Below are 24,948 nucleotides of genomic sequence, written 5' to 3' on the forward strand. Positions count from 1 at the left end.
CTTACTAGCAATTCAGAAAAAAATTAAATTATGCCACGCAATTACAGAATTACACAGTCATCAATAATAAAAGCAAAACAAAATTTATACTCTGATTTCATGCTTAAAACTTCCCATGAATATAGCGATATGCAATATAATTTATCAACAGTGAGAGTTTCAGAGACGATAATTCTAAATTTTTTATTATTTATTAACTGATGTAAGACAAAATAGAATTTAGTGAATTCTACCTCAGTTTTGTGAAATGGGGAATTTATTACACATATTTGTGTGTAAATTAAGAATAATTTTCGAAGTTACATAATTATAATTAATCAACGTAGATGGAGGGTTAAGGAGAGAAAGCGAAAATTTTAGGATTAAGTAGTTACCAGCTGTTTTTAATAGTAATTACGTTCTACGTAATTACGTTAACAACATTTCCACCGTATGATAAAGCAATGTTTTTCAATTTAATGTAATGTTGATAAAAATAATACTTATTTATTGAAAATTATTAAAAAAATTATGCAAATACTCTAAGAATGGATAGAGGCAATGTTTAAGATTTCTAAAACCATAAAGTTGAATTCAGATTCAATTTCACGACTAAATATTAGTCTTTCTGAAAAATAACTTCAAATACTGTGTAAAAATCAAAATTTTCATCATATTCACGTTATCTGATGTTTGAATATACAATGAAAAGGTACAGTAAAAGAATTCACTGAAGAATTTGAAAATTGTAGTGTACATAATTAATCCATCATTTGCATAAACAACAAATAATTGTTTTTTCACAAGTTGTCTACCAAAAAGAGCTGGTTAATATATCTAGCGATTTATACGATAAATGTAATTTAACATCCCTTTTATAACGTTATAATAAACACAAAATTTCATATAAAATTTTCTACCAGTATAAAACAATTTCCTATTTTTAAATAGAGTTTAAAGCATTCACAAAGAAGAATTTTATATATTATGAAAAAAGGCCATCCCAAACAATTAACAAATAAAATTAATAAACAATTCATAGCTAATCAAGATGTTAACTCTTTTATTTTCACAAAAATGCACAGATATCAGACTGACATTAATTATGGACATTTATAATTTATAAGGATGATAACTTTTATTTTCACAAAATGCACAGGTATCAGATTAACATTAATTACAAACATAAAATGTTAATTTTTGTATACATAATATTGTGAGAAACTGACATAATTGCAATGTACAGGAAAAAAGTATTATAAATTTGTTAAAGAACCTGGAAATATTTTGAACCACATAACAGATACATAAGTCAAACAAGGGGATTAAAAAAAAAAAGTAAGGCCAACAATTTAAAATAAAGATATTGTGCATGTTCTATGTGTATTATTTATGTTTTCTTTTCTCTTAGCATAACAAATTATAGAAAACATGCACATGATTTTACCACTGGAAGAATTGTCAGCAAATTAGAAAAGAGTCCTTCAATCAGGAATTTGAAATTGTTAAAAATGTACAGGATCTACTTAAAGATTTTAAAAAGATGGAACAGTTATTAGACATTAGTTTAAGACAGTCAACCTAAACTATGGCAAAAAGGATCATTATATACAAATAACAGCACAAATTTTTTTGTATAACTGTCATCAAACTGGCACAAGGGATAAAGAGAACCCTGACACTGAACTATTCATCAGACAATGATTATGAAATTCAGTTTCTTAACCTAATAACCAATTAGATTTATTTTATTGAGAATTAAAAAGATATGAACGATGTCATGAGCACATCAATTGGATTTGGCAGCAGTGGAGAAGTATATTATTCAAGAAAAAAAGCAAATTTTCTTTGCTCTCCAATTCAAGGCATCAATCAGTAAAATCATATAACTTCCACCAACATCTTAGAAGAAAGTGCACATTACAGTGGTGTATTACTGGGAAAACATTTAATTGGGTATATACAATTTTACTTGGCATTATAAATGCATTTTTTTGCAATTCCTCAATCTTAGGCTCTCTGAGTTAAACACCTCATGCACATAATTTTCGTAGTATTACTAGAAATCGTTTAATGTTCACGGATGATAAGGCCTGCTGGCATCTTGTAGTGGATGTTGACAATTTTTTTAAAAATGAAATAGTTTACCTAATGAAAGTGTAATTTCCACTTCCCCCTTCCCACATAAAAAAATTTTTTTTTGATCTTGGGTAAAACTGTGAACGTCACGAGTCAGTTATTTCCAGAATGCTATGCTTGAAAAGTATAGAGAAGGAAACTGCATATACATTTTGTATGTCTCCCCCCCCCCCCCTACTGATTGAAATCAAAATTTAAACTCTGATTTTAATAAAAAGATCTTACGGCGATTTTCATCAAAGTTATTGCGATTTTGAATTATCATATTTGCCAGAATGCGAATGTATAGACAGTCACATCGTTGAGGATTTGGTTCAAAATTTCACAAGGATCTACCTTTTACATGCGAAAACGGTACACCAAATGTTATCCCTATAACTCTTAATATTTTGTAATTATGCCCACTTGCACTTAGAAACAAAATTTCTAAGAATGAATTTTGCTCAAACTTTGAAAGAAATGAACAAATCTGATACATATACCACATACCAAATTTGAATCATCCAGCTCAAGATCCAGCTTTTGAACTACCATGTTCACAGATATAATACCAAAAATGTGTTTATTGAGCTGAGAAAAGTCTGAATCACAGAGATTCATCAAAATATTGAAGTCGAATTTTTGTGACGATTACAATATTTGTATATGAAAAAGTAAACTGTAATCGAATTCTTAGGGTCCATTTTGCTTAACACTTTACAAACCAGAAATTGCTATTTTCTTTCTGTACCCTGTATATTCTCGTAAATTTGTAATTTTTTGTGTCACATTTTTCTCTGTAAGTTTGTTTATATACTCCTTTATTAACATATATTAAAAATTATTTTTTCTTACAGAATGTTGCCCTCTAAATAATGGACTCCAGCATACAAACACACATATATATATGTACATAATGATATTTCTTAATTCAAATCTACAATAATTTACTATTTTTTATATTAAATTAAACCAATATTATTTTATTCTAAAATTTCTCTTATTCCCTGATCTAAATCCCACTTTTTCATTTAATTATTTCTAACACGTGCATTAGGAAATTGATGACTGTTGTTGAAAGGAGAAAAATTCCTAATGTCTATACATTCCTTTCAAAGATAAGATCCCCCTTAAGTCTACATACATCAAAGAAATCCCTATAAGAATCTCTTAGTAAAAGCATTGAAGGGGGAAATTTCTGTTTCCTTGCTCTTGTGTTTTGGTGTGGACATATGTGTTCTGTCTTTGTTCCTGTGTACAAATTATGGCACCCGTGGAAAAATAAATTGAAGTTATAATTCAAAAGTCTTCCTTTCGACCACGTTAATGCCAAAATTATATTTACATACATATATTGCAAAATAATACAGATCCTTTAACCATAAAATTAAGAATTCAAAAGACAAATTCATTGACTATTTCATAGTATTTATTCAACACAATATAAAGAGAAAAGAAGAAACACACCTTTTGTTGAAGTTCTAAAATTTCTCTAAGTTGATTTTCAACTTTAAGCTTCAGCTCATCTCTACCTAAAAAAGAATTTTGAAATTTAACTATAAAGCAATTTTTTCGTACAGATAAATCTACAAAATTGAAACGAGCTACTACACAGAACTGAAACAATATCTAACACAAAAAGTGTTTGCGCATATTTCGACACTTTCTTAACAACTTGATTCTAGTTTAGGTAAGTTTTATTCTGTTCTTCCTTCAAAGTTTTCATTATTAAACAGGATTTCTTAGATTTTCATACTCGCGATTATCGAGTATGAAAATCTTATGAAGAAAAAGTGATATTGAACCAAAGTGAGCATAACTATAAATGATGAATAAATACTTTTATAATTCATGATAAATATTAGTGAAATATGTTAAATCTACATTTTTTTCTCATTGCTTCTCCTTGTTAGCCCTAAATAATCAGAAGAAAATTATAAATGTTTTCCAAATAACGAAATAATACAGGTTTCTATTCTATAGTTCCTATATTATATATTCTATACGAATATATAGGTTATAGAGATGTATACATTCTACAATTTAAGACCTTGCAGCTAACATATATTAAACTAATTTAAAATAAAAACTTTTTTTCTGCATTTCAACACTAGAATATCATATATCTCAAAAATTTGTCAACGAATATAGTCATGCAGGACAGAGGGATACATTATGCGATTTCACTACCTCAAAGCTAAGAAATTCTTTTAAAAAAAACATGAATTTTATAACATATTTTTTAAAATCTCAGAATTCAGAAGTTACACAGTAAGAGTAAATAAAATATACCTGTCTCAAGTTTGAAAAGCTCATCTTGCATTAATTCCAATTTCTGAGTCATTTGCTGAAATCTTTTTCCAGCAAGTGTGCTAAAAAAAAAAAAAAAAAAAAAAAAATGCTTAGACCAATTGTGTAAAATTATATATCAAACATATTTCAATTTCATAAAGAAATAATGTAGATTCATTTTTCATTTGTATATTGATAAAAAGCATTTACAGGAAAAACCTACGTTTTAATGAGATAGTTGAAATGAAAGAGGATAAATTAATCATTTCGTTAAGCAAGACATATATAACATCTTTTATACACATATAATGTGAATTCCTGACTATCCACAGGATTGTTAGATACGATAACTGTAAATAATTCATAAAATAACTAAAAAAGGGAAAAGAAGAAAAAACATATCAACCCGAAATTTTTTTAAAAATCTTTTATAGCAGGGGCATACTATTACAACCATGATTTAATAAGATAATAGATATGATAATTTAATAGATTTCTGTGCCTTCAAGCTCGTTGGTTTACTTAAAAAAGGTCATTTAATTTCTTTTTAACTACAAAAATTTCTCATTTTTAAAAATTTGTAAATTGTTTTTTACCAAGAATTTGGGATTAATAGCTGAGAACAACTGTGAGTTTGCTGCATAATCCTGAAAATAGCCATCAAACATAAATTTCACATAAAAAACATAATACTTTTTAGTCAAAACCCTACAAAAAAATTCTTTCAAATTTATTATGTTTCTATTTTTAAGCTTGGTTTCCAATTTTTGTTAGCATGACAAAAGACCAAGCAATGAAATTTAAAAAAAAAAAAAATGAAGCAATACGGGAAATTTTTAATTAACTTTTTTACAATGAGAAGGTTAACAGGCTTGTTAATAAGGTAAAAGAAAAAATTTTACAAAGATGACGAATTTTTTTATACTTAAAAGTAAATTTAATACTTGGTACAAACAGTTATCTAATTGATTACCTAAGAGCTGGAAGATAGGAAAGAACCAGATAGTGGCAGAATGAATATAAAAGTAAATACTCTCATTTCAAAAGCATGATGAGTCACCAAATCAAGTATAATGTGTGATAATACTTTAAAAATCATACCTAGGGTCTTCAAAACTCTCAATATGATTCAGCCTCTCTAAAAGTTTTTCGTTTTCTGATAATAAACTATTCTTTTCCTCAAGAAGAACAGCAACCTAGATATAATAAATGGAGGGAAGCATCAGTGATCTAAAAACGTAGTTTAATTAAAAATTCAGTATGCATGAAGTGGATGTTACCATAAAAAATATAGTAATAAATCATCATTGCTCAATACCATTTTATATTATTTCCACATATCTACTTTAAACACACTATAGGTATAAAATCTTAAGCATTCTTGTGAAGTCTTCATTGAGATTATACTGTTGCTACTTTCAATATAGCAGAATAATCTTTCACACGATACTGCACAAAAAGTAAACAGAAAAAAGCAATGGCAAGTAACAAAAATAATATTGTGAATAATGCATTGCAAGGTACCTTAAATATATCTATTGCAGATTGTTTAACAGTAACGAATAAAATACCACCTTTTATTAATGAGATTTCTTTTGCAACCAGCCATTTTATTTTTATAATGTATAGTTAATAGTATAGAATTAAATAAGCGTTTCTTAAATTCGCAGTCACGTATGTCGTTCTATTCTTGGATAGAAGGGAAACATAATTTGGAAATTATAGACAAATGCACTAATTTGATCTTGGAGTGCATTCTGCACTTTTGCTAAACAATAATAGATTAAATAACTAATGAAGAGCCATTCTGAAAACTGTATATGGAATAATAATTAAATAACTGGGAACAAAATTAACTAGTTTCGAAAATCAGAATGAAACTTGATCTAATTAAAAGTATTTGGTTTTAAGCAAAATAAACAATTACAAAATTTCCTTTATGTAAAGCAAGATTTTTGAAGAAAGCAAAAAGCATCTGACTTACCAGTCACCCTTAATTTGTTACAATAGACCTAATGAGAAAATAATAAGCCTTAAAAGATAATCAAAAGGTTAATCTTCTACTGTTGCCAGTTTCCTATTTTAAAACAACCCCCCCCCCCAAAAAAAAACACCCTTATATTTAGTCAAATGATACTGAAAAGCACGTGCCATAGTGCCTTCATAGAAAGTTTTAAAAAAATCTAAATAGTTCAGAAGTTTCAACTAAAAATGAAGAAAACAGCTGCAAACTTCATTATACAGTAAAAAAGTAAAATCTTTAATAAAATAAAAAAAATTCAATTAAGTGAAAATTCATTATCATAATAAAATTTAGCTCAATAAAGTTTTCAAACTTCTTGATGCAAAGATGTGATTGAGATTACCATAACATTCATAAAAATAATACTATCATCAAAATGTAGGTAAAAAAAAAATCAACAAAAAATAAAACAAATGTGAATATTAAACTGCTCTTTTTTTTATGCCAAAGGATTTTATAAACCTGACTTCTTCATGCCTCTAAAATTTTGTCACAGACTGGTAAACTAATTAAGAAGTCACAATTAAATTATTTTACATTATTAATTTGAAAATTATTCAAACCTTTCCAAGTGCACAATAAAATTTTTTGATTATGAATGAATTAAAGATCATACTAATATTAGTTCTAAATTGTTATTAAATTATGGTTAATTAAGAATTAAATTTATTTTAATGCTCGTCTCTTTAATATATTCCCTGAAGGAGAGAGCTATTAATAATTTTCTTCTCTAATCTTAACAGCTTATTAGAATTATAATTTTGTTACACGCAATTCCACTGGAAAACTCCTTTTTTAAACATACTTCAAGCAAAAGACACATGGAGTAATTTTAAGATGAAAGATAATTTTCAATTAGGTCTCATTTCTTCGCAAAACTTATGGGGAGAAAAAGGAAAGTATATGTAAAATTCAATACAACTTTGAGATGTAAATAAGAGGATTTTCAAGAACATCTGGTTATAAAAATCCTTTGTACAAAAAAAAAAAAAAAAAAAAAAAAAAAAAATCTGTATAAGATTAATGACATTCTAGAACTTTTAAGTTTATAATTTTTGTTTTCATGTTTCATTAAAGGATTAAAATGGATAATATTTAATTCATCTACTACAGCTTTAGATTATATTTCTATTATATTTCCATTTCAAACATTTGAAAATTAATCCAAAATTTTCATTATTATTTGAATAGGTAATCTTTTTTATAATCTTTATTATATCTTAATTTTATCTTTTTTATTCATGGGTAATCTTTAGTATATCTTTTTTTATAAAAGGCAAAAATAGTTGGTATAGCTGATGCTTTGCAATAAAGGCGCTAAGAGTTTTGATACAAGTGAAAGAAATTCCACTTCATTTTTTGTTGTTCATTTTTAAAACACTGTTCATTTCAATATTTTCCCCCGTGGCAAAAATATTTTCAAACTATCTTGAATTTTAAAAAATTCAGATATTTCCATGCATGAGAGAACTTTACTGTGGAATTTTAAAATAAGATCGTCTGTGAAATTAAAAGCAGATGTTATTTGATTGGGAAATAATATGCAGAAAATAGATAATGCTAATTATAATTATACATTATCAATCAATTATTCAAGTGTTGATGGATGATCATCAATTTATATCAAAAGAAGTTTAAAATTATTTCTTGAAACCACCTCTCCTCCAAAAAAAAAACATTTTGCATTTCGAATGCAAAAAAACTATAGAAGGAGCTATAGGAAAGTGATCCAGCATAGTTAAAGCATTACAGCCGGAAATTCGCGGATAATCACTGTTGAATGATCAGAGTTTTGAGACAACACATTTTTCAAAACCCCAAACGTTGTCAGGCCAGAATCCTGTGCACAGGGGCGGTACAAAAGACTACTCTTGTTCGATGCTCTCATCAGCTCATGAAGTCAAAGGTCATCCATCTTCCATGAAATTTTCTCATCCTCTGAAAGGAATCCAAGAGTCTAATTATTGACGTTCCCATGAATCCATCATCAACATAAGACACTGCAGATTGACATTCATCTCAAAGCCACCCAAAGAAGTTCACAAATTCACTGAAAAAACTAAGTAGTACATACAAAAAATATTTTCAAAATTCATTCACCTGCATATCAAGTTCATGGCAACGCTGTGTAATTTGCTCTTTTGATTCTTTTGTTGAATGTAAATCTTCTGTTAAACCTTTGAGTTGGTTATTTAAATCTGCATAAGTTTCCGATTGATAAGTAGGAGCAGGTAATTCTGTAGTCATTAACTAGAAAAAGAAAAGAAAAAAATAATTCATTGAGGAAACATGCAAATGATATAAACATAGACTGTTACAAGTTTTTTTTAAAATTACAAATGTAATATGATTTTATAGTATTATGATTTAATAGATAATAAAATTTCTCTTTCTAGATTCAGTTATTAATTCGCCACACCAATCTAGATTTACTTTGAAATAAGGTTAATGTCTTGAATGTCAAATATCTGCTCAAGGGAAAAAAATCCTTTGACCGTCCAAATTTTTACCATATGCTTAAGAGTTGAAAAAAAAAAAAATTATAAATTACTTGAAATTTTTTTTAAAAATCCTGAATTAAAAAAATATTTTTTTTAAACACCTAATGCCAAAATAAAACTTAATTTTAAAGAGGTTAATCACCTGAAGATTGGTTGGCTTTCTATTCTAATATGAAACATTAACAAATGCTAATTTAGTGACACAGAAAATTAAGAGAAACAGGTATATAGACGCCTCAATACAAAAGCCTTTGCTTTGTTGATTCTCATAAAGAGACAAGTTATTCTGATTGACACAAATTAGAATAAAGAGTAGAATTTAGCACTTTTACTTTGAAATGTATATATTTATAGTAGATTTTAAAATATTGAGCTCATGACTTCCATATTCTGTTGGATGAAACAATAGAAATTATCACCCATTTCATTCCTGTATTAAAAAGAAACTACAATTTAACTAATAAATTCTTGAAAAGTATTTTCAATAGTAAATTATGACAATCTGGACCAAAACTTAAAAGAATATTCTAAATTAAATATTTTTTTTCTAAAAGCATATAAAGAGAATTAATTTTTTGAAACAAAGACAAACCAATAATCCATTTAGGAAATAGAAATTTAAGTTTCAAAGCAAAATATGATGACGAAATTTTAACAAATATAATTACCTCTTGTATAGCATTCATGACATCATGCTGTATATTTTCTTCCAATCCCATAAGAGCTTCTATATATTCTGTAAAGAAATAATACCCAAAATATAAGGATTTAAACAAATTTATAATACATTTCATTAATACAAATTTCGTTCCACAAATCAACCAGAACTGGTATAGTTAGGACTTCATTTGTTGTTTCAAACAAATGAGATTTAATATATTTGCATCAGGAAATGAGAATCCTCTTTTTAAAAAGTAGTGCTGTCGACAGAAAAAATTCACATTTTGCAATAAGCACAATGTAACTATCAATGAAATACATCGTTTTATATGAAAGTTTTTAACAAATAAATTCTCCTTCCAAATGTGTTAATTTTGGAAAAAAATCTAATAATACTTAAGCTAACTTCACAGTGCTCAAGTTTATAATCTATCAAAGGCATTTTGAAAATGGTGGAGGTACATTTCTTTAGTAAGCAAGTTCGATGTGAAGCACATAGAAGAGTAAAATTAGTACATATAATCGTTAACAGCATCTGTAACGCCTAATGGTATTAAAAATATTCATACTCTTTTTGGTCTGTGTCATTATTGGATGCAAAATCCCAATTTTTCTTTCGGAGTATAGCAACCGAGATAATTTTAAATAGAATAATTTGGTCAGTGTGAGAATATAGCTACGCATAAATAAAAATTAGGCATGTAATTGTAAATTAATTCACATTTTTTAAAAATTCCGAATTGTAGCAAAGGTTAATAAACTAAGATCTATAATTTTTATTACGTTGTGTTCAAACCGATTTTAGTGATTAGTTTTGATTTGAATATTTGTGAATATTCTGGATAGAGAAGATTCCATTGCAAGGAAAACTTTTAATGTTATAACTTTATGCCTAAAGTGTACTATATCTAAGCACTCTACGAATGTGCATGAGATTCTCTGTAACTTTCATAAGCAAATCTATGGCAATTATCTAAGAAATATTGTTAACAGAATAACAACCCGTCTAGAAGGCTACATTTTCTAGTATATAGAATAAGGTAACTATACAAATTGTTAAATTTGTGAGTTTGTAAGTATAATATAAAAAAATGGAAAAAATATATCTTACTGAAAATACGAATTTTGGCATGAAAAATTTAGATGTTAAATTAAAACGTAAATTATAAATGGCTGTTATATTATTTTTTTAATCATGAAAATTATCTGCAAATAAGAATTAATATTTCTATTGCTGCAACAGTAGTAGAATTTTAAAACCACTTACACAATATTTAATAACCTATTTAGTTTTACCCTATATAACATATTATTTACTTTATTTCTTTATAATGGGATGTACCTCGTACAAAAAAAGTTGTACTGCAGTCGGTGATGGTCGTTAGGACTCAATCTTAGTTCCTACTTCAGTGCTGTCGCGCCATTATGGCACGGCGACAGTAACTTCTTTGTGATTACTGACATCTTATTTTAATATGATTTTTTATGGATTTTACGTTTTTATGAAGAAAAAAATTATAAATATACAAAAATTGCAAATTTTTAAATATAATTTTGCCATAAAAAAATAAAATTCATTTACAATTAGATCTTATAAGTTAGTATTTTACATTCAATTCCTGTGCACAATGTAGTCAAATATATTATAATTGTATATTATAATGGGAAGTGAAAACTGTCAACAAAAAAAAAAAGTCTTATATCATTTCAAACGATTAGTAAGCTTTGATTATTCCTTTGCTTATCCTTTTTTAAATATTCCTTCATTTCATAAAACTGAACATAATGGGCTGTGCTCTTCACTTAACTAGGATTGGCTTTAAATGCTATACAAATATACATGCTAATATTAATACTTCAAAAGAGCAATGTAAATAAACTGCCCAAACATTTAAACAACACTTCTGTTTAAAGAAAAACAAAACAAAAATTAGAATGGTGTTTTAGAAGAAATCAAACAATTAAAAGGTTTTTAACACTAAATACCTGATTCAGATTTTCGAGGAGAGACTCTTTCAATTTTACAACAAAGCAATATTTCTGAAATCTGAGAACAAACTTGAGAATTTTTTTTAATACAATATGATTCTATGGTAAGTGCAGAAAAAAAAAAATCCCAATTAAAATTAACTAAGAACTATTAGAAGTTTCTGATTTCACATAAAAAAAAAAAAGTTACAAATACATAAACAAGAAGTTCCAAGTTGAAAAGTCACACAATTACCTTTACTTAAAAAAATTATGTATCAGGTACCCAATTTTTGTAATCTACTGAACTGCTTTGGCATCATAACTTTTTTATTTACACATTGACAACGTATTTTTCATAAAACTGTCTTCAGTATAAAAATTCTATTTCTCTACATAAATATTTTTGACATTTGAGATCCCAGAAACAGCTTCCATGATAAATATTTTTGTAGTTCTTTGTTATAGGATTGAATTTTGGGAGCAATGGCCTTACCTAATTTTCAAAAGAATTCTTTAATGGTTTTTACAACTTATGACAGAAAAAGAGATGAAAATAATTTTCTTTTTTTATTTAAAAAAAATATTTGATAAGTACAGCTTTTGTAGCATTTTCTTTGACTTCATTTTATTGTAATTTTTTGGTGATTAGAGGGAGAGTATACTGATAAAACAGAAGCGTGCTTCAAATGTGACTTCCAGCTCTGGATCTGATAATTCTAATTTCTCATATATACTTTACCAAAAAAGAAAAAGCAAAGACAAATTTTAAAATAAGCAAGCTTGTGCTTTCGGTAAGCTGATTTTACCATGTTTTTGAGCACAATTCACAGCACAGCCCAAAACTAGCTGCAAGAGTCGACCAAGCTCCTCAATATCATTCTTTTCACCCATAGAAGCAACATCTGGCATTCTGAAACCAGTAATCTGTTGGCCCAAAACCTATAATCAGACAAATAATTACTATTTCAAATGGATATATTAATAATAAAGAGTTCATCAAAATTAAACATTGATCTATTGTTAAGATGAATGGAAGTGTAATTTTAATTATTTACCATTATTAAACTAAAAGTACTCATTATGTTGTGTAAAGCAAATTTTCATATAAAAAATCATCAAAATGAGATAAAATATGAACTAGATAGTTGATAAAAAAGGAGAAATATAGTATAAGCAATTCTTGAATATGTATGTAATTTGAATTCTGTTTGGTTAATTTGGTTTTATTAAATTAATATTCGAGTTTAAAACTGTGTGACCTATATGAAATAGAAAGCCTAAACAACATTTGTAGTAGAATTGAATTTTCTTTTACATGAACCAATTCTTAAGATGCACTTTGAAACAGTTTTGCAGAATAAAGAAAAATCCTGAAAGAGTTAAGATGATAATCAAAATAATTTCCTGAAATAATATTTTTTTAATAGAAAAGGAAAAAATTACCTCATTATAATAATCCAATATGCCTTTCAAAATCTTCTTCAAGTTACTGACCTAAAAATATTTCACAATTAGAAATAAATGTAAATCATACAAAATTGTTTACAGAAGAAAAAGGACAACTGAACAACAACTTCACAACTAAATTATTCAAAATGAAGGAATCCCTGCTTCTAAATGTACACATGTATTGTTTCTCAAAATTAATATATTTAGTAACAGATTTACTTTCATGTATAAAACATTTAAAATTAAAGATGTTTTAATTCCACTAAAACATCCTTTAATGAAAAAAAAAAGTTAAATAACATATTTTTTTAATTTATAGGAAATATTGCCCTGTCCTGCAATTAAACATTAGTTAGAATAACTGGGCCGTCAGAATAAGTGTTTTTACTTAAACGAAAGGATTTAAAATGAAAATGTTAATTTCTAAGAACACTGCTTGCTTGTATTAACAACTATTATGATAGCTTAGAATTCTATTTGGAAGTAACAACTAAGTCACTAGTCACAAATTTAACTATTTAGAAGCACAACTACATGAAGAGAGTTATATTAGTGGTGTTCTGATATCCAAGCTCTTTCAAGACACCAGTATAAAAAATGAGCTGAAATGAGATAGTAAAACTTGACAATCATTAAAACTCTTATTAATTTACAATTAATTTTTGAAAACCAAAAAATCAAGGTAATTTTTCATTAGAAATTGTGAATATTTTACTCTCACAATCAAACATTTTTAAAATATACCTTATTCTTTGAAATATACACGATGTTCATTTCAATCCTGAAGCAATTGGTAATTTTTAAATTTTTTGAGGTAGACACATATTTTCAGTTACGAAAATTCTCTAAATGATGTACAAAATCATATTTTATGCAATTAATATACAGCTGAAAAATTACGATGCCTAAAATTTTGTATAACCCTACAGTCTTATGACAGATATTCAGAAAAATATTTTTGATGCACTTTTTAAGCAAAAACACTCTCAATCTTCTTTGATCAAAACTCATTGAATTAAGAAGTTTTGAATATCAAAAAATTATAGTTTTGCAATGCATATTTTCTGAGAAAAATGCAAAAGAAAAAGTATCGCCTCAAATTCAGTATAAGAAACACTTCATTGAACCTCACAAAATTGTAAAACAAAGATTTTTAAAAATAAAAATTGCTTTCTATAGTCTGGTAAAAGGTGAACAGTTTAAAAAGAGATGAATTGTACTGTCTGTCCACGACAAGAACACTGCTAGACAATCGTCTATGTTTACGGCGGGCGTTATAGAAACAGGTTACTGTAGGAAGAGTTCATTTCGCAGAGGTAGAAACTAATTCAAGTTTCTTACGTTGGCACGTTTAGCACCAAATTGGCGATATTTGGTATTATTGCATTTAATTCTTGAAAACAAATTTAAAAAATAATTCACTAAACTGAAAATAATTTACATACTCGGAATATGGAAAATATCTGATATTTCTGTCATATGTATACAAAGAACAAAACAAATCAAATAGAAAAACTGAATAATTATTGGTATGTCTAACGATTGCACAAGAAAAAAAAAAAAAAAATTAAGAAGTAAAATCATGAATGACAAAACATTAATTCGTCTTCCTTTCATTTGTTTTAAATTTATATAAGTTATTAATATCAAATTCTCTGCAGCAAACGCGAGGTAATCTGTCTAATTTAACAAAAAAACTGTAACATAATTAATCGTATTTATTTCATAATTTTTATAAAAGGTTGCTTTTATTCTGTTATAAAGTAAAATATTCCTTGTTAAATATGCTTGAAACCTTTCCAAATTTATATTTATTTATTTCTTTCCGAAACACAAAATTAACGATGACCATACTATCAATTTTCAGATTTTTAAAAATCAAACTTTGAGTTGTAACTTATTTTCAATATGCACAAGCTTTTTACAGCATAACTAATTTCGCAAAGTTTATATGTAAAAGTATTCTGAATTTGAAGATAATTCAAGTGTTCATTCATGCACGTGCCAGATGTCCCGGACTTAAAGGAACCCAACTAAATAAGCCCAAAACATCGCTTTATATTATTCTACGAAAAACGCGGTAAAAGTTTGTTTTTCTATTCCAGATTACCATTTATTTATTTCCCCCGGCTTGAAAAAGAAATACAATTATTTCAAAGAAAAATTTTTCTCACGAACTGTCAATTCTAATAATAGAGTGATAAATGAGCTTTTCCTTTCAATGTATATCAGTAGTCATGAGCTCGAAGCAATAAAGGATCCAAATTCCTGCATGCATTTTATCATTTCGGGGTTGAAAATTCTTCACTCCTAATGTTCTTCACATTTCTATTCAAAGCCCATCAATGCCGTTTGAGAATACGCATCTACTACCATTTTATTATCACAATCAGTGCACCTGAGTAGAAAGGAATCTCGTTAAATACTTAAATCCTTCTAACTCACATTAACGCGCATAAATTTTCAGATTCTTCGAATCATAGTTAAGAAGGAAAGGTATTGAAACAACAGGGAGGCGAGTAAACAAGCCTGAATAAATGACTATTTTTCTTACTTTTATTGAAAAAAAAGTAATGCGCTATCTATAATATAATATTTTCTTCATACCATTATATAGTTGAATCATATTTTTTTAATAGGATATCAAAATTTAAGAGACAAAAAAATATTAAATAATGAAATGCAGTTAATATTAACTGAAGAAAAGATTAATAAAATATAAAAGAAGTAAGCTAAGCGAATATAAAGATAGTGCAACTGCGACTAAAGCGAGAAGACAAATGAGCAACAGATATCTTTTTTATCGCTTCCCATTGACGCCAAGAAAAAGAATACCCCCCAGACTTCTTTCCGATTCCACCCATTCAAAATGGATCGTCCCTACCGAAACCTGTTTCTATAACGCTCGCCGTAAACATAGACGATTGTCTAGCAGTGTTCTTGTCGTGGACAGACAGTAGGCAAGTTTGTTGTGTAAACAAGTAGCAATTTTTCTGCTCTCTTTAAAAGGCAGCAACTTGAAACTAATGGAAGTCTTCAAATAATCACAAAGGTAATTTGTTTGCAAGTATTGCTATGTGAGCTTGATTTTTCAATCAGTGTAATGGTAATCCCTTATATGTTATGCAGTGCGCCTCACAATATCCATAATGCCATATCTCCAACACCAATGTCATCAGTAGGTTGGATGACAGATTGAGAAATACTGGAAATGTTCTTTTATCGGATTGGTGAAAAAATGTGTGCCAAATTCCCATTAAGACAGAAAAATGTGATATTTCAACTGATGGTATAAATTAAAAAAGTTCAGTACACAAGCATTAGCCAGACAGCTTAATGTGAGTAACACTACACACACACACAGGATATTATCGGAAGCAATGCACTAATACCATATCTCTACAGGACCAAATAAGGGTTGCTATCAACAGCAAATTCATTTTTATAAAGGGTTGCTGCAACATGAATTTGACAGTGCCTGTAGTGCACATATCTTGTGGATGGATGAAGCATGTTTCGCACAAGATAGCAATCAAAACAGTTATTTGTGGTCAGCATCCCATTCCACATTCAATTCATCCAAAGAAACAATGGGCTCACTAATTTGTAATTAAGAGAGGTCTATACACAATAATCATATTGTTGGACACTATCTACTACCTAATGGTTCAGGAACATTCATATGCAGCATTTCTCTGTCAAATAGTAACCAATTTCATGGGTGATTTAACCATGTAGGGAATATCTGACTTATGATTCCAAAATGATGGAGATTACCATATTATAGCTCTTCTTTATGTCAATGGTTGAATATTGAATATCCAGTTCACTGAACTGGACAAGGGAATCCAATTGTGTGGAAATGGCACAAGCATGCTTATATTGGCATGCACAGTGGTCATTTTGAGCAGATATTTATATTAATATCATTTTATGTGCAAGTATTACTGTTTCTGTTTGTATTAAAACTTTCTTTGCAATTATGTGACATCAGAGGTTTTTTTTTTTTTTTTTTTTGTGAAAACTATGATCACATAGGGCTAGTTCTTTGGGAAGCTTTCACGTATTCAGATGAAAAATATTAAAACAATTTTGATAAGTTACAAAATTTACCTTTAATCTCCAATTTGTACCAGCATCAGTCTTAATTTTAGATAACCAAGCTTCATCAAAAAATTCATTATCTCTAAAAATGAAAAATACAAAATATACCTGACAATTAAATATCATAAGTGAAAAAAATACATAACATTTTTGCAAATTCTTTGTTTTGTTATGACATAGGAATAACTTCTTAGTTATACTTTGTATATGTAAAATGGTTTTCTCATTGGAAATATAAGAACAAGTCATGTATGTAATATATTTTAAATTATAGTTACACCAATAATTCCCCCTTCCCCTTTTTGATAAAAAGTATGGATTCTACCAACTAATTTTTTTTAATGAGCTTCTACTTTTTTGTAACATAAAAGAAAAAAATTGCAAAAAAATAAAAAATGGACCCCAATTTAAACTTAGATCATAAAAAACAGATGCTGGCAATCTCTAAAATTTTGTTAGGATCTTTATTTGTTACTTAAATACAATAACTAATAAATGAAGTTAATTTTGAAAAAAAGGCATAAAATTGTCAACTATACTTTCATATATTTAAATAATATACTAGTATTTATGCTGGGTTTGCATCTACCTAATATTTATTCTGAATACATGCAACAAAGTTTCAAAATATCTTGTAACTAAATTTAATAATTGTAAACATTAAAATGATGTATTACAAATTCTGGCTCCTACTTAAAGATTAAAAGAATAAATCTTCAAAATATATATATGATTTCATCCCATGCATTACACTAGAAATGCATGGGACCAGTACATCAAACATGTTATTAAATTACATAAAATGTTCATTATATTAAATATAAAAAAAATATCAAAATGTTCATATTCAAAAGAAATTTTTAATCATAAGCTGCAAGGGTCATTATGGATGTTATTACATAAAAGAAACTCATAGTAAAAGCAAATTAATGACTGTCTATAATAAAGTAAATGGTGCAAATCTCACGAATAAAAATACAAGTTGATAAATGTTTAAAAATGCTTAATGATAAAGATGAAGGTGTCACTTTAAAAATTCTATAAGTTTAATCAATTATAAAAAGATTATACATTAAAGTCATTTACAAAGTCATACTACAAGGTCATTTTAAATAGGAGGAATATAAATAATCATACGTGGAAATAATCTTCACAAAAATCGTGCTTTGATTAATTAAAAACTCCAGCTTAGTTTATACTTTCTTAACTACTTCTTTTATTCTAGAAAAGGAAAAATGTTCTTACATATTATTCAAAACTTTTGATATGACAACACCATCAAAAAAGCTTTCAACAGGATCATTTACACCTTCAATATTAAAAGTTTTGAGCTAAAAAAAAAAAAAGAAAGAAAGAAAGAAAATTAGAAGTCTGGATTAAAATAAAATAAACAGATTTTAATGTCAAAAATGGAATATCATTTTAAGTTTCAGTGCCTACAAAAAGAATAAGATAATTTGTTTGTTCTCATATGATCATTGTTCTTACATAAAAGCAACTTTAAATAAACCTGATGCAATGTATACTAATAGAGTAGCAGACAAAAATTCCTTTCTCCCCCACAAATTAATAAAAAAAAAATTTCCACAACAAAAAGAAAAATATTAAACACCAAGAAAAAATAATGTATTGAGACAATAATTCAACTCTATTCATAATTCTAAACCCTTCAATCAATTCAAATGTATATCAACAGCTTGTGGTCTTATAGTTCTTCCTTATGATCCTGTCAAAAAGAATTCTTAAAATTATGATTTTTTTTACTCTTTTTAGAAGAAAAGCTAACTTTCACATTAATTTTATAATTAATGCATTTTACAACTTTATGTATTTGCCTCATTGCAAGTGCATAAATAATGCAAAATTAGTGCCTAACTGATATACCTCAAAATATAACTTGCATACACTAAAGGAAGTTTTAGACTTTAAATACAAAATATATGTTAAAGCTTGCATTTTGTCACTCAAACTTCAACCTAATTCTAACACGAATGTTTTATAAAGTACAGTTTTTAAGAATAAATATTTTAAATTTTTCTTTGGTAATAATAATCCATGATTATTATAAAAAATAAAACTTCTAAATAAATACAACTTAACAGTAACTTTTCAAAAAAAAAAATTCATTTATTTAATATAATTCTAAAAATAATGAAATATAAAAAAAAACATCAGATAATCCAAAAACACATTACATTTTAAGCAACAAATTTTAAAAAAACCCTAATCTATCTTGCAACATTTGCACTAATCCATTTCAAATTAGTTTACTTTGAACAGATTCATAAAATTATGCATACAAGTGGAACTTGATAAAAGAAAATATATTATCTATTAGCAGTGCATATGTTAAATTGGAATTATACATTAACATTCACTATTTACTATGTATATTTGCCTTTAATATTTAAACAAGAAGAAAAATTTTAAGGAAATAACATTAATTCAAGCAACATTTAGATATTTATACAAACATAGTTATTATCAGAATGAATATTTTTTTAAATCTATGAATAAAATACGAATACTGTTTAGATTTAAATTTGAACCTTAGAAAAATAATAGAAGTTTGAATGATCATCCAGCTGCCAGTAATATTTTCCTTGCCCACTACCGGTTACATTACGGAAAGTGATGATTACGATGTAAATAGTCTCAACTAGACCGAATTTGAAAACATATTTCATAGTTAATAACTACAAGATATTCGATAATCCGTTTAAATATAAGAATATATTTTGCAAAAAATGCACATGGTCGTTTAATACACTTCAATTTATTAACAGTATCAAACTTTCGACGGCATATTATGTATCTAATAATGTAAAAATTATCCATAAATATACGAGACTAACAATATTATATTATTTTTATTTGCTAAAAGTATGACTTGTCACCCTCTTTATTTTTCCTCCCACAAGACAAAGTAGAGTAATGAAATAAAACTTACCCAGTGAATAAGACTGCCTGATAGTCCTTCCATTGAATTTTTTTCTTAAAATTATAAACGTTTTAAAACAATTGCAATTAAAAGACACCGTTTTTCATGGTTAATATCAAAGAGCAGACTATTTTCCTGTATTAAATGTTTACAAATCGTTTTCGTATCAGTTTGGTACGATTGCAGTGATACTATCGAATCGTTCGAAATTCATATCGATAGATTAGAAGGACAAGTTGCTTCGCGGTTGTCTACTTTTGAAAATGGCATGCATCATGCTCCCAGTTGGTAGTTAAGAGTTCATATGTTTATTTCTATTCTATTGAAAGCAATTTTTTTCTACTTTAGCATTTTTAATTTAAATCACATGTTTAAATTGGTTCTTGACAGACTGATAGAGAAGTTTTCTACCAATAATTAATTTACCAATTACTACTACCAATTTTTTTTTTACACAGAATTAGCAAATGTAAATTTAATTTAATTTATAGGCAAAATAATCCCCGTTTGCTTCTAGGATTGAGAAGTATTTGAATTAGATAGCTTTGGAGCGAGAATTATTTTAACTAATCAAACTTCAGCAAATTAACTAATATAAACAATGATATATGATACTCTTTGACAGAAGAATTTTTATCAAACAAAACAGTGGCATGTAAAGGCCAAATTTACAAGTTTCTTGGAAAGGGTAAATAAAAATATCTAGAATTTCCTTCAGATTGATTTCGTTTCGAAAATTTCATTCAGTCAATCATATAATCAAGCATTTAAAGAATATATCTGGAGATCGGCTACAATTATTCAGATTTCTTATCAATGCTTGAATTACATTAATTAAATATAAAAATGATTAAATTGATTATTACGCCCTGCAATCACTACTACTGATACTTTTCAATTAAATTGTATTGTCCTCACATTATTGTTATCTCTTTTTATTGCTTATGGAGTGTCATAAACGTAGGTAAAAATTCAATGCTTTTATATTTGACGTTTAAAAACTTGTTCCACCATTTAAAAACTCCTTCCAAATGAGGTTCATATTTATGTGAGCCTTTTGCCAAAATAAAATAGTTCCCTTGAAATTATATTTTGAAAATTTTTAGCATTACTTTAGATAGCTTTGAATAAGAAATTAATTTTATTTAAAATTAATATTATATTTAATTATTTTATTGTGGAGCCATCATTACTCCTTACTAATGTCACAATGTGTGATAAAATATAATGTCATGGTTATTTAGTGAGATATGGTTAAAATTTCGAACGAGTAAAAAAATCTACACATTTGTCGTAAATAATAATTCCAGGTTGTTAAAAATGACATTTCTTCATTACATTCTTTTGATGTATGTGTGCTATATTCCTTGCCTCATGCAAGTAGAACTGCAATTTCGAATAGGAATGAAAGTTAATACTTTGGATGCAGTTTGCCATACTTCTAATTAATTCACAGTACATTGATATTAATTATCAAATTTAAAATAAAATCACGAAAATGTAAAAGTGGCCCTTCAAGTTGTTGTACCAGTAAAAATATACAGGTAAGATAAAAAATAATGGAGATATGTGGAGCTTGTTTATAAAAAAAATTCAGATAAAAGTAACCAAATTTAATACATTCTGTTCCATCCATGACACGCCGTAATTTCAGGTGCCAAGTCGTAACTCTTCCCCACTGCTATGTATTGTTGTAAGAGTAATTAAATGGTTAGAGAAAAATGCAGTTGGTTCATACATTAACTTTTTAATAGTTCGTTCATATAATAAATTCTGTTCATACAATGACTCATCCATCCTTGTCTTTTAAAAATATGAGTCATAGAAAGCAAGAATTCGTGATCCTTATTGTTAACTAGACGCCTTTGGCGAACCAACTGGGTCTCTAGGAATAAAGCTCCCTAAAATTTTCAATTAAGTATTTATGTACCTTGGTCTCTTAACAGCTTCTTCAGCAAAAAATTTTTAAGCTTCATATTTCGAAAGTCACATAACTCATACCAATATAAAAATCTTACAATATTTTAGACATCATTGCTATCATACGTAGCTGTCTATTAAATGAATTACTTATTAATTTCAAAATTTTCCGTAGCAACAGCTGCATCTTGATATACTAAATAAAGTCTACATGTAAATGCCACTTTGGATACAGAGTTTGGTTAATTTTTATTAGGTATTTTTTCTACATTTTAAAACTTATGATCTTCATAGTGCCATATATCCTTCCATCACAAGACGAATGACAAAATTTTATACGTTTAAAATATTTAGTAAAATTTTTATTTTGGGCCTCTATTCAAAAGACCTGAGCGTTTTGCAAAAATTACTATCGAAATCAAACCATTCAACTTTGAACGCTAATATTTAAATGCAAATATATTGATGCATAAGTGAAAGCATTGAACTAAATAAAAATATGTATTGTTTAAATGCCATGTCAGTATTAAAATTAATAACTAGTTAGTTTATTTTGATTTGTCACTTTTTTATTCTTTATTTTTATGTTTTCTTATAAAATTATACGTTCAATTGGACTTGATAAAACACTAGAAAGCAGCAATTGTCAAATGGCGCCATTCGTAATTAAAAGAAAACTGCTTAGTGTGTAGACTGGTACTGGCGAGTTGGCTGGTATGATAAGAGAATTGGATGATTCCGACAAATATATTTTATTAAATTAGGAGACAGGCATAAATTAAAGTTTCCAAATCTAGCTACATTTTCCATTTCAAAATGCGATTGAAGATATATCAATAATGAGAAGATAAATACATAAATGCCCCAATATCAATGGAATCACTTCTACTAGAAATCAATTTTTTCTGCTCGATCCTCTCTCAACAACATAATTTCTTCCCTCTCAAAAAATGAACTCGTCTGTCTGTATTGAACGAAAATTGCTAACTCTTCAGAGCCATTGTACATCAATATGGTTCCCGAAATTTTCAATCCGATTACTCTTTTTTTCATCGGTCGATCTGCTTCTTTTCATCAGAATAAGAAGAATTACGCTTATGCATAAGAGATTTAATTAAAATTAAATACAACCAATATTCCATGTGAACCAACTGGTCTTGGACGTTGGTGTACACTAACATAAATGATACAGAACATAGGATTGAATATAAAATAAATAACACTTACTTCTTAATTAATTCGAACTAATGAATACATACTAACAAAACAAATCCTCATTCGGTTCATAAATATTTTTAAAAATTAAAAATAGCACATAATTTATATCAGTAATTTAGCATCATTTTAATTGCTAACACATTAGATACAAAGTTTTTGCAAAATGCTTATAATAGAAAAAAAAATTCTTCAGCCATAACGATGAAAAATTTTTAGAAAGTTCATTTTAACCTTTGATGGTATAACTCAGTTTTTTTTTCTACCTCTGCAATTAAACTATGAGTGTACAAATTTGAAAAAAATCAAGTAAAGCTAATGAAAGAGAAGTGAATATAAGAACCGAGAGTGCACATCAAGAAATACAAGAAACATTTGTTAGAAGAATTATTTTCAAGAAAAAAGCAATTTTCTCTTGTCACAGATATAATATTTATCTGCATACTATTTACAGGAACAATCAAAAATTTGAAACATTGTTATTTTGACTTTGAATTAGTTCTTCGAACCTTGAGTATATTAATATTTTTTGCAGCGTATTTTTAAACTCGTTTCATAGCTTGCCTTTTAAATTTAATTCTACAAGCATTCAATGAGAAAAACAATATAATATATATTGATTATACGTTTAAAATAATATTCAAAAGCTATTTATGCTTCCAAGTTCTGTGTAGAATTTTTAATCGAGTCTATGTGTCTGATTCTCATCCCAGTCAAGAATGTGAAAGAATCCATTCATTATTAAAATTACAAACAATGATCTTATTTTTAACCATGTCAATGCCATTTCTTTTGAATAAATCTTTAGAAAAAGAAACTATGCTTCCTTAAATGAAACTCATTTATTCAGACATTAAATCATCATATTTATCTGATCAAAATGCTTATTTTGACAATTAATTGATAGTTCAAATATTTATATTTTTAGAGTATTTTAAATAATCAATTTCTTATTAATAATATAATACTGAATTAGTTACTCATTTACTTGAAAATTTATTTAAAAGTCTATCGGATCAACTCCGTATGAAAGAAATTGCTAAAGATTTTAGGAAATGTCTGAACAGTTGCAAAAGAAATTCGAAAATTACTCACAATTTCGATGAATTTTTCTCGTTGTCAAACTTGGTTTAAAAGTTCGTAAGCTTGATCGAATTATTCATACATATGTATACAAAAAATTAATAAGCGTTTTCAATAATACTAATATGCGCAGATCAAAACCACTTACACCAACATGTTGTATTCAAAAAAGAGTAGGAATATTTAATTTAAAATGCATATGTACTCGAACTTGTTTGAAAATTGTTATTAAGTATTTTTATGATCTATATTATAGTCATCCAATATTACCGATGAATTCATGTTATCATTATTTCAAATTATAGTCTGAAAATAAACTTATTTTCAATGAAATAAAAATTTCAATTTTGTTAATTCTTCCAAAATATCACATAAAATCTATAATCATGCATTACGTTTTTTCCCCTTAATACAATTTCTTTTACAAAAACAACTGAAATATATTATAAAAGCTCTTTAAAGATGATTGTTTATCAAAACAATGGTAGATGGGAATCAAGTAAAAATTCAAGAAAAAGTTAAATGCTTCCATTGATTGCATTGACACTGCATGCCTAATCAGAATTCACTGGCCAGATATTTAATTAAGATTATTCATTGTTTTGCAGAAATTTCCATACTTTGAACCCCGATAATTCATCTTCTTTCAGTGCCATTATTATTCGTGAATTTTTGGCGAAAATTCAGCAAAT

At 27.3% G+C, this 24,948-nt stretch overlaps 1 protein-coding gene across 1 annotated transcript in view; it reads right to left on the bottom strand.

Annotated features, from left to right (window-relative positions):
• Positions 1 to 20,206, bottom strand: part of LOC129958861 (protein Hook homolog 3-like) — a gene marked incomplete in the record, with an annotated part of 41,962 nt that extends 21,756 nt beyond the window's left edge. Inside the window, 10 exon segments of the mRNA XM_056071581.1 lie at positions 3,565 to 3,629; positions 4,390 to 4,469; positions 5,491 to 5,585; positions 8,513 to 8,662; positions 9,582 to 9,649; positions 12,351 to 12,483; positions 12,988 to 13,038; positions 17,107 to 17,179; positions 18,343 to 18,428; positions 20,048 to 20,206. Of these exon segments, the coding sequence (XP_055927556.1) occupies positions 3,565 to 3,629; positions 4,390 to 4,469; positions 5,491 to 5,585; positions 8,513 to 8,662; positions 9,582 to 9,649; positions 12,351 to 12,483; positions 12,988 to 13,038; positions 17,107 to 17,179; positions 18,343 to 18,428; positions 20,048 to 20,080 (834 nt within the window).
• Positions 20,207 to 24,948: the final 4,742 nt, after the last annotated feature.

This window comes from Argiope bruennichi, chromosome X1 (assembly GCF_947563725.1).
Source record: "Argiope bruennichi chromosome X1, qqArgBrue1.1, whole genome shotgun sequence".
NCBI classification, from domain to species: Eukaryota; Metazoa; Arthropoda; class Arachnida; order Araneae; family Araneidae; genus Argiope; species Argiope bruennichi.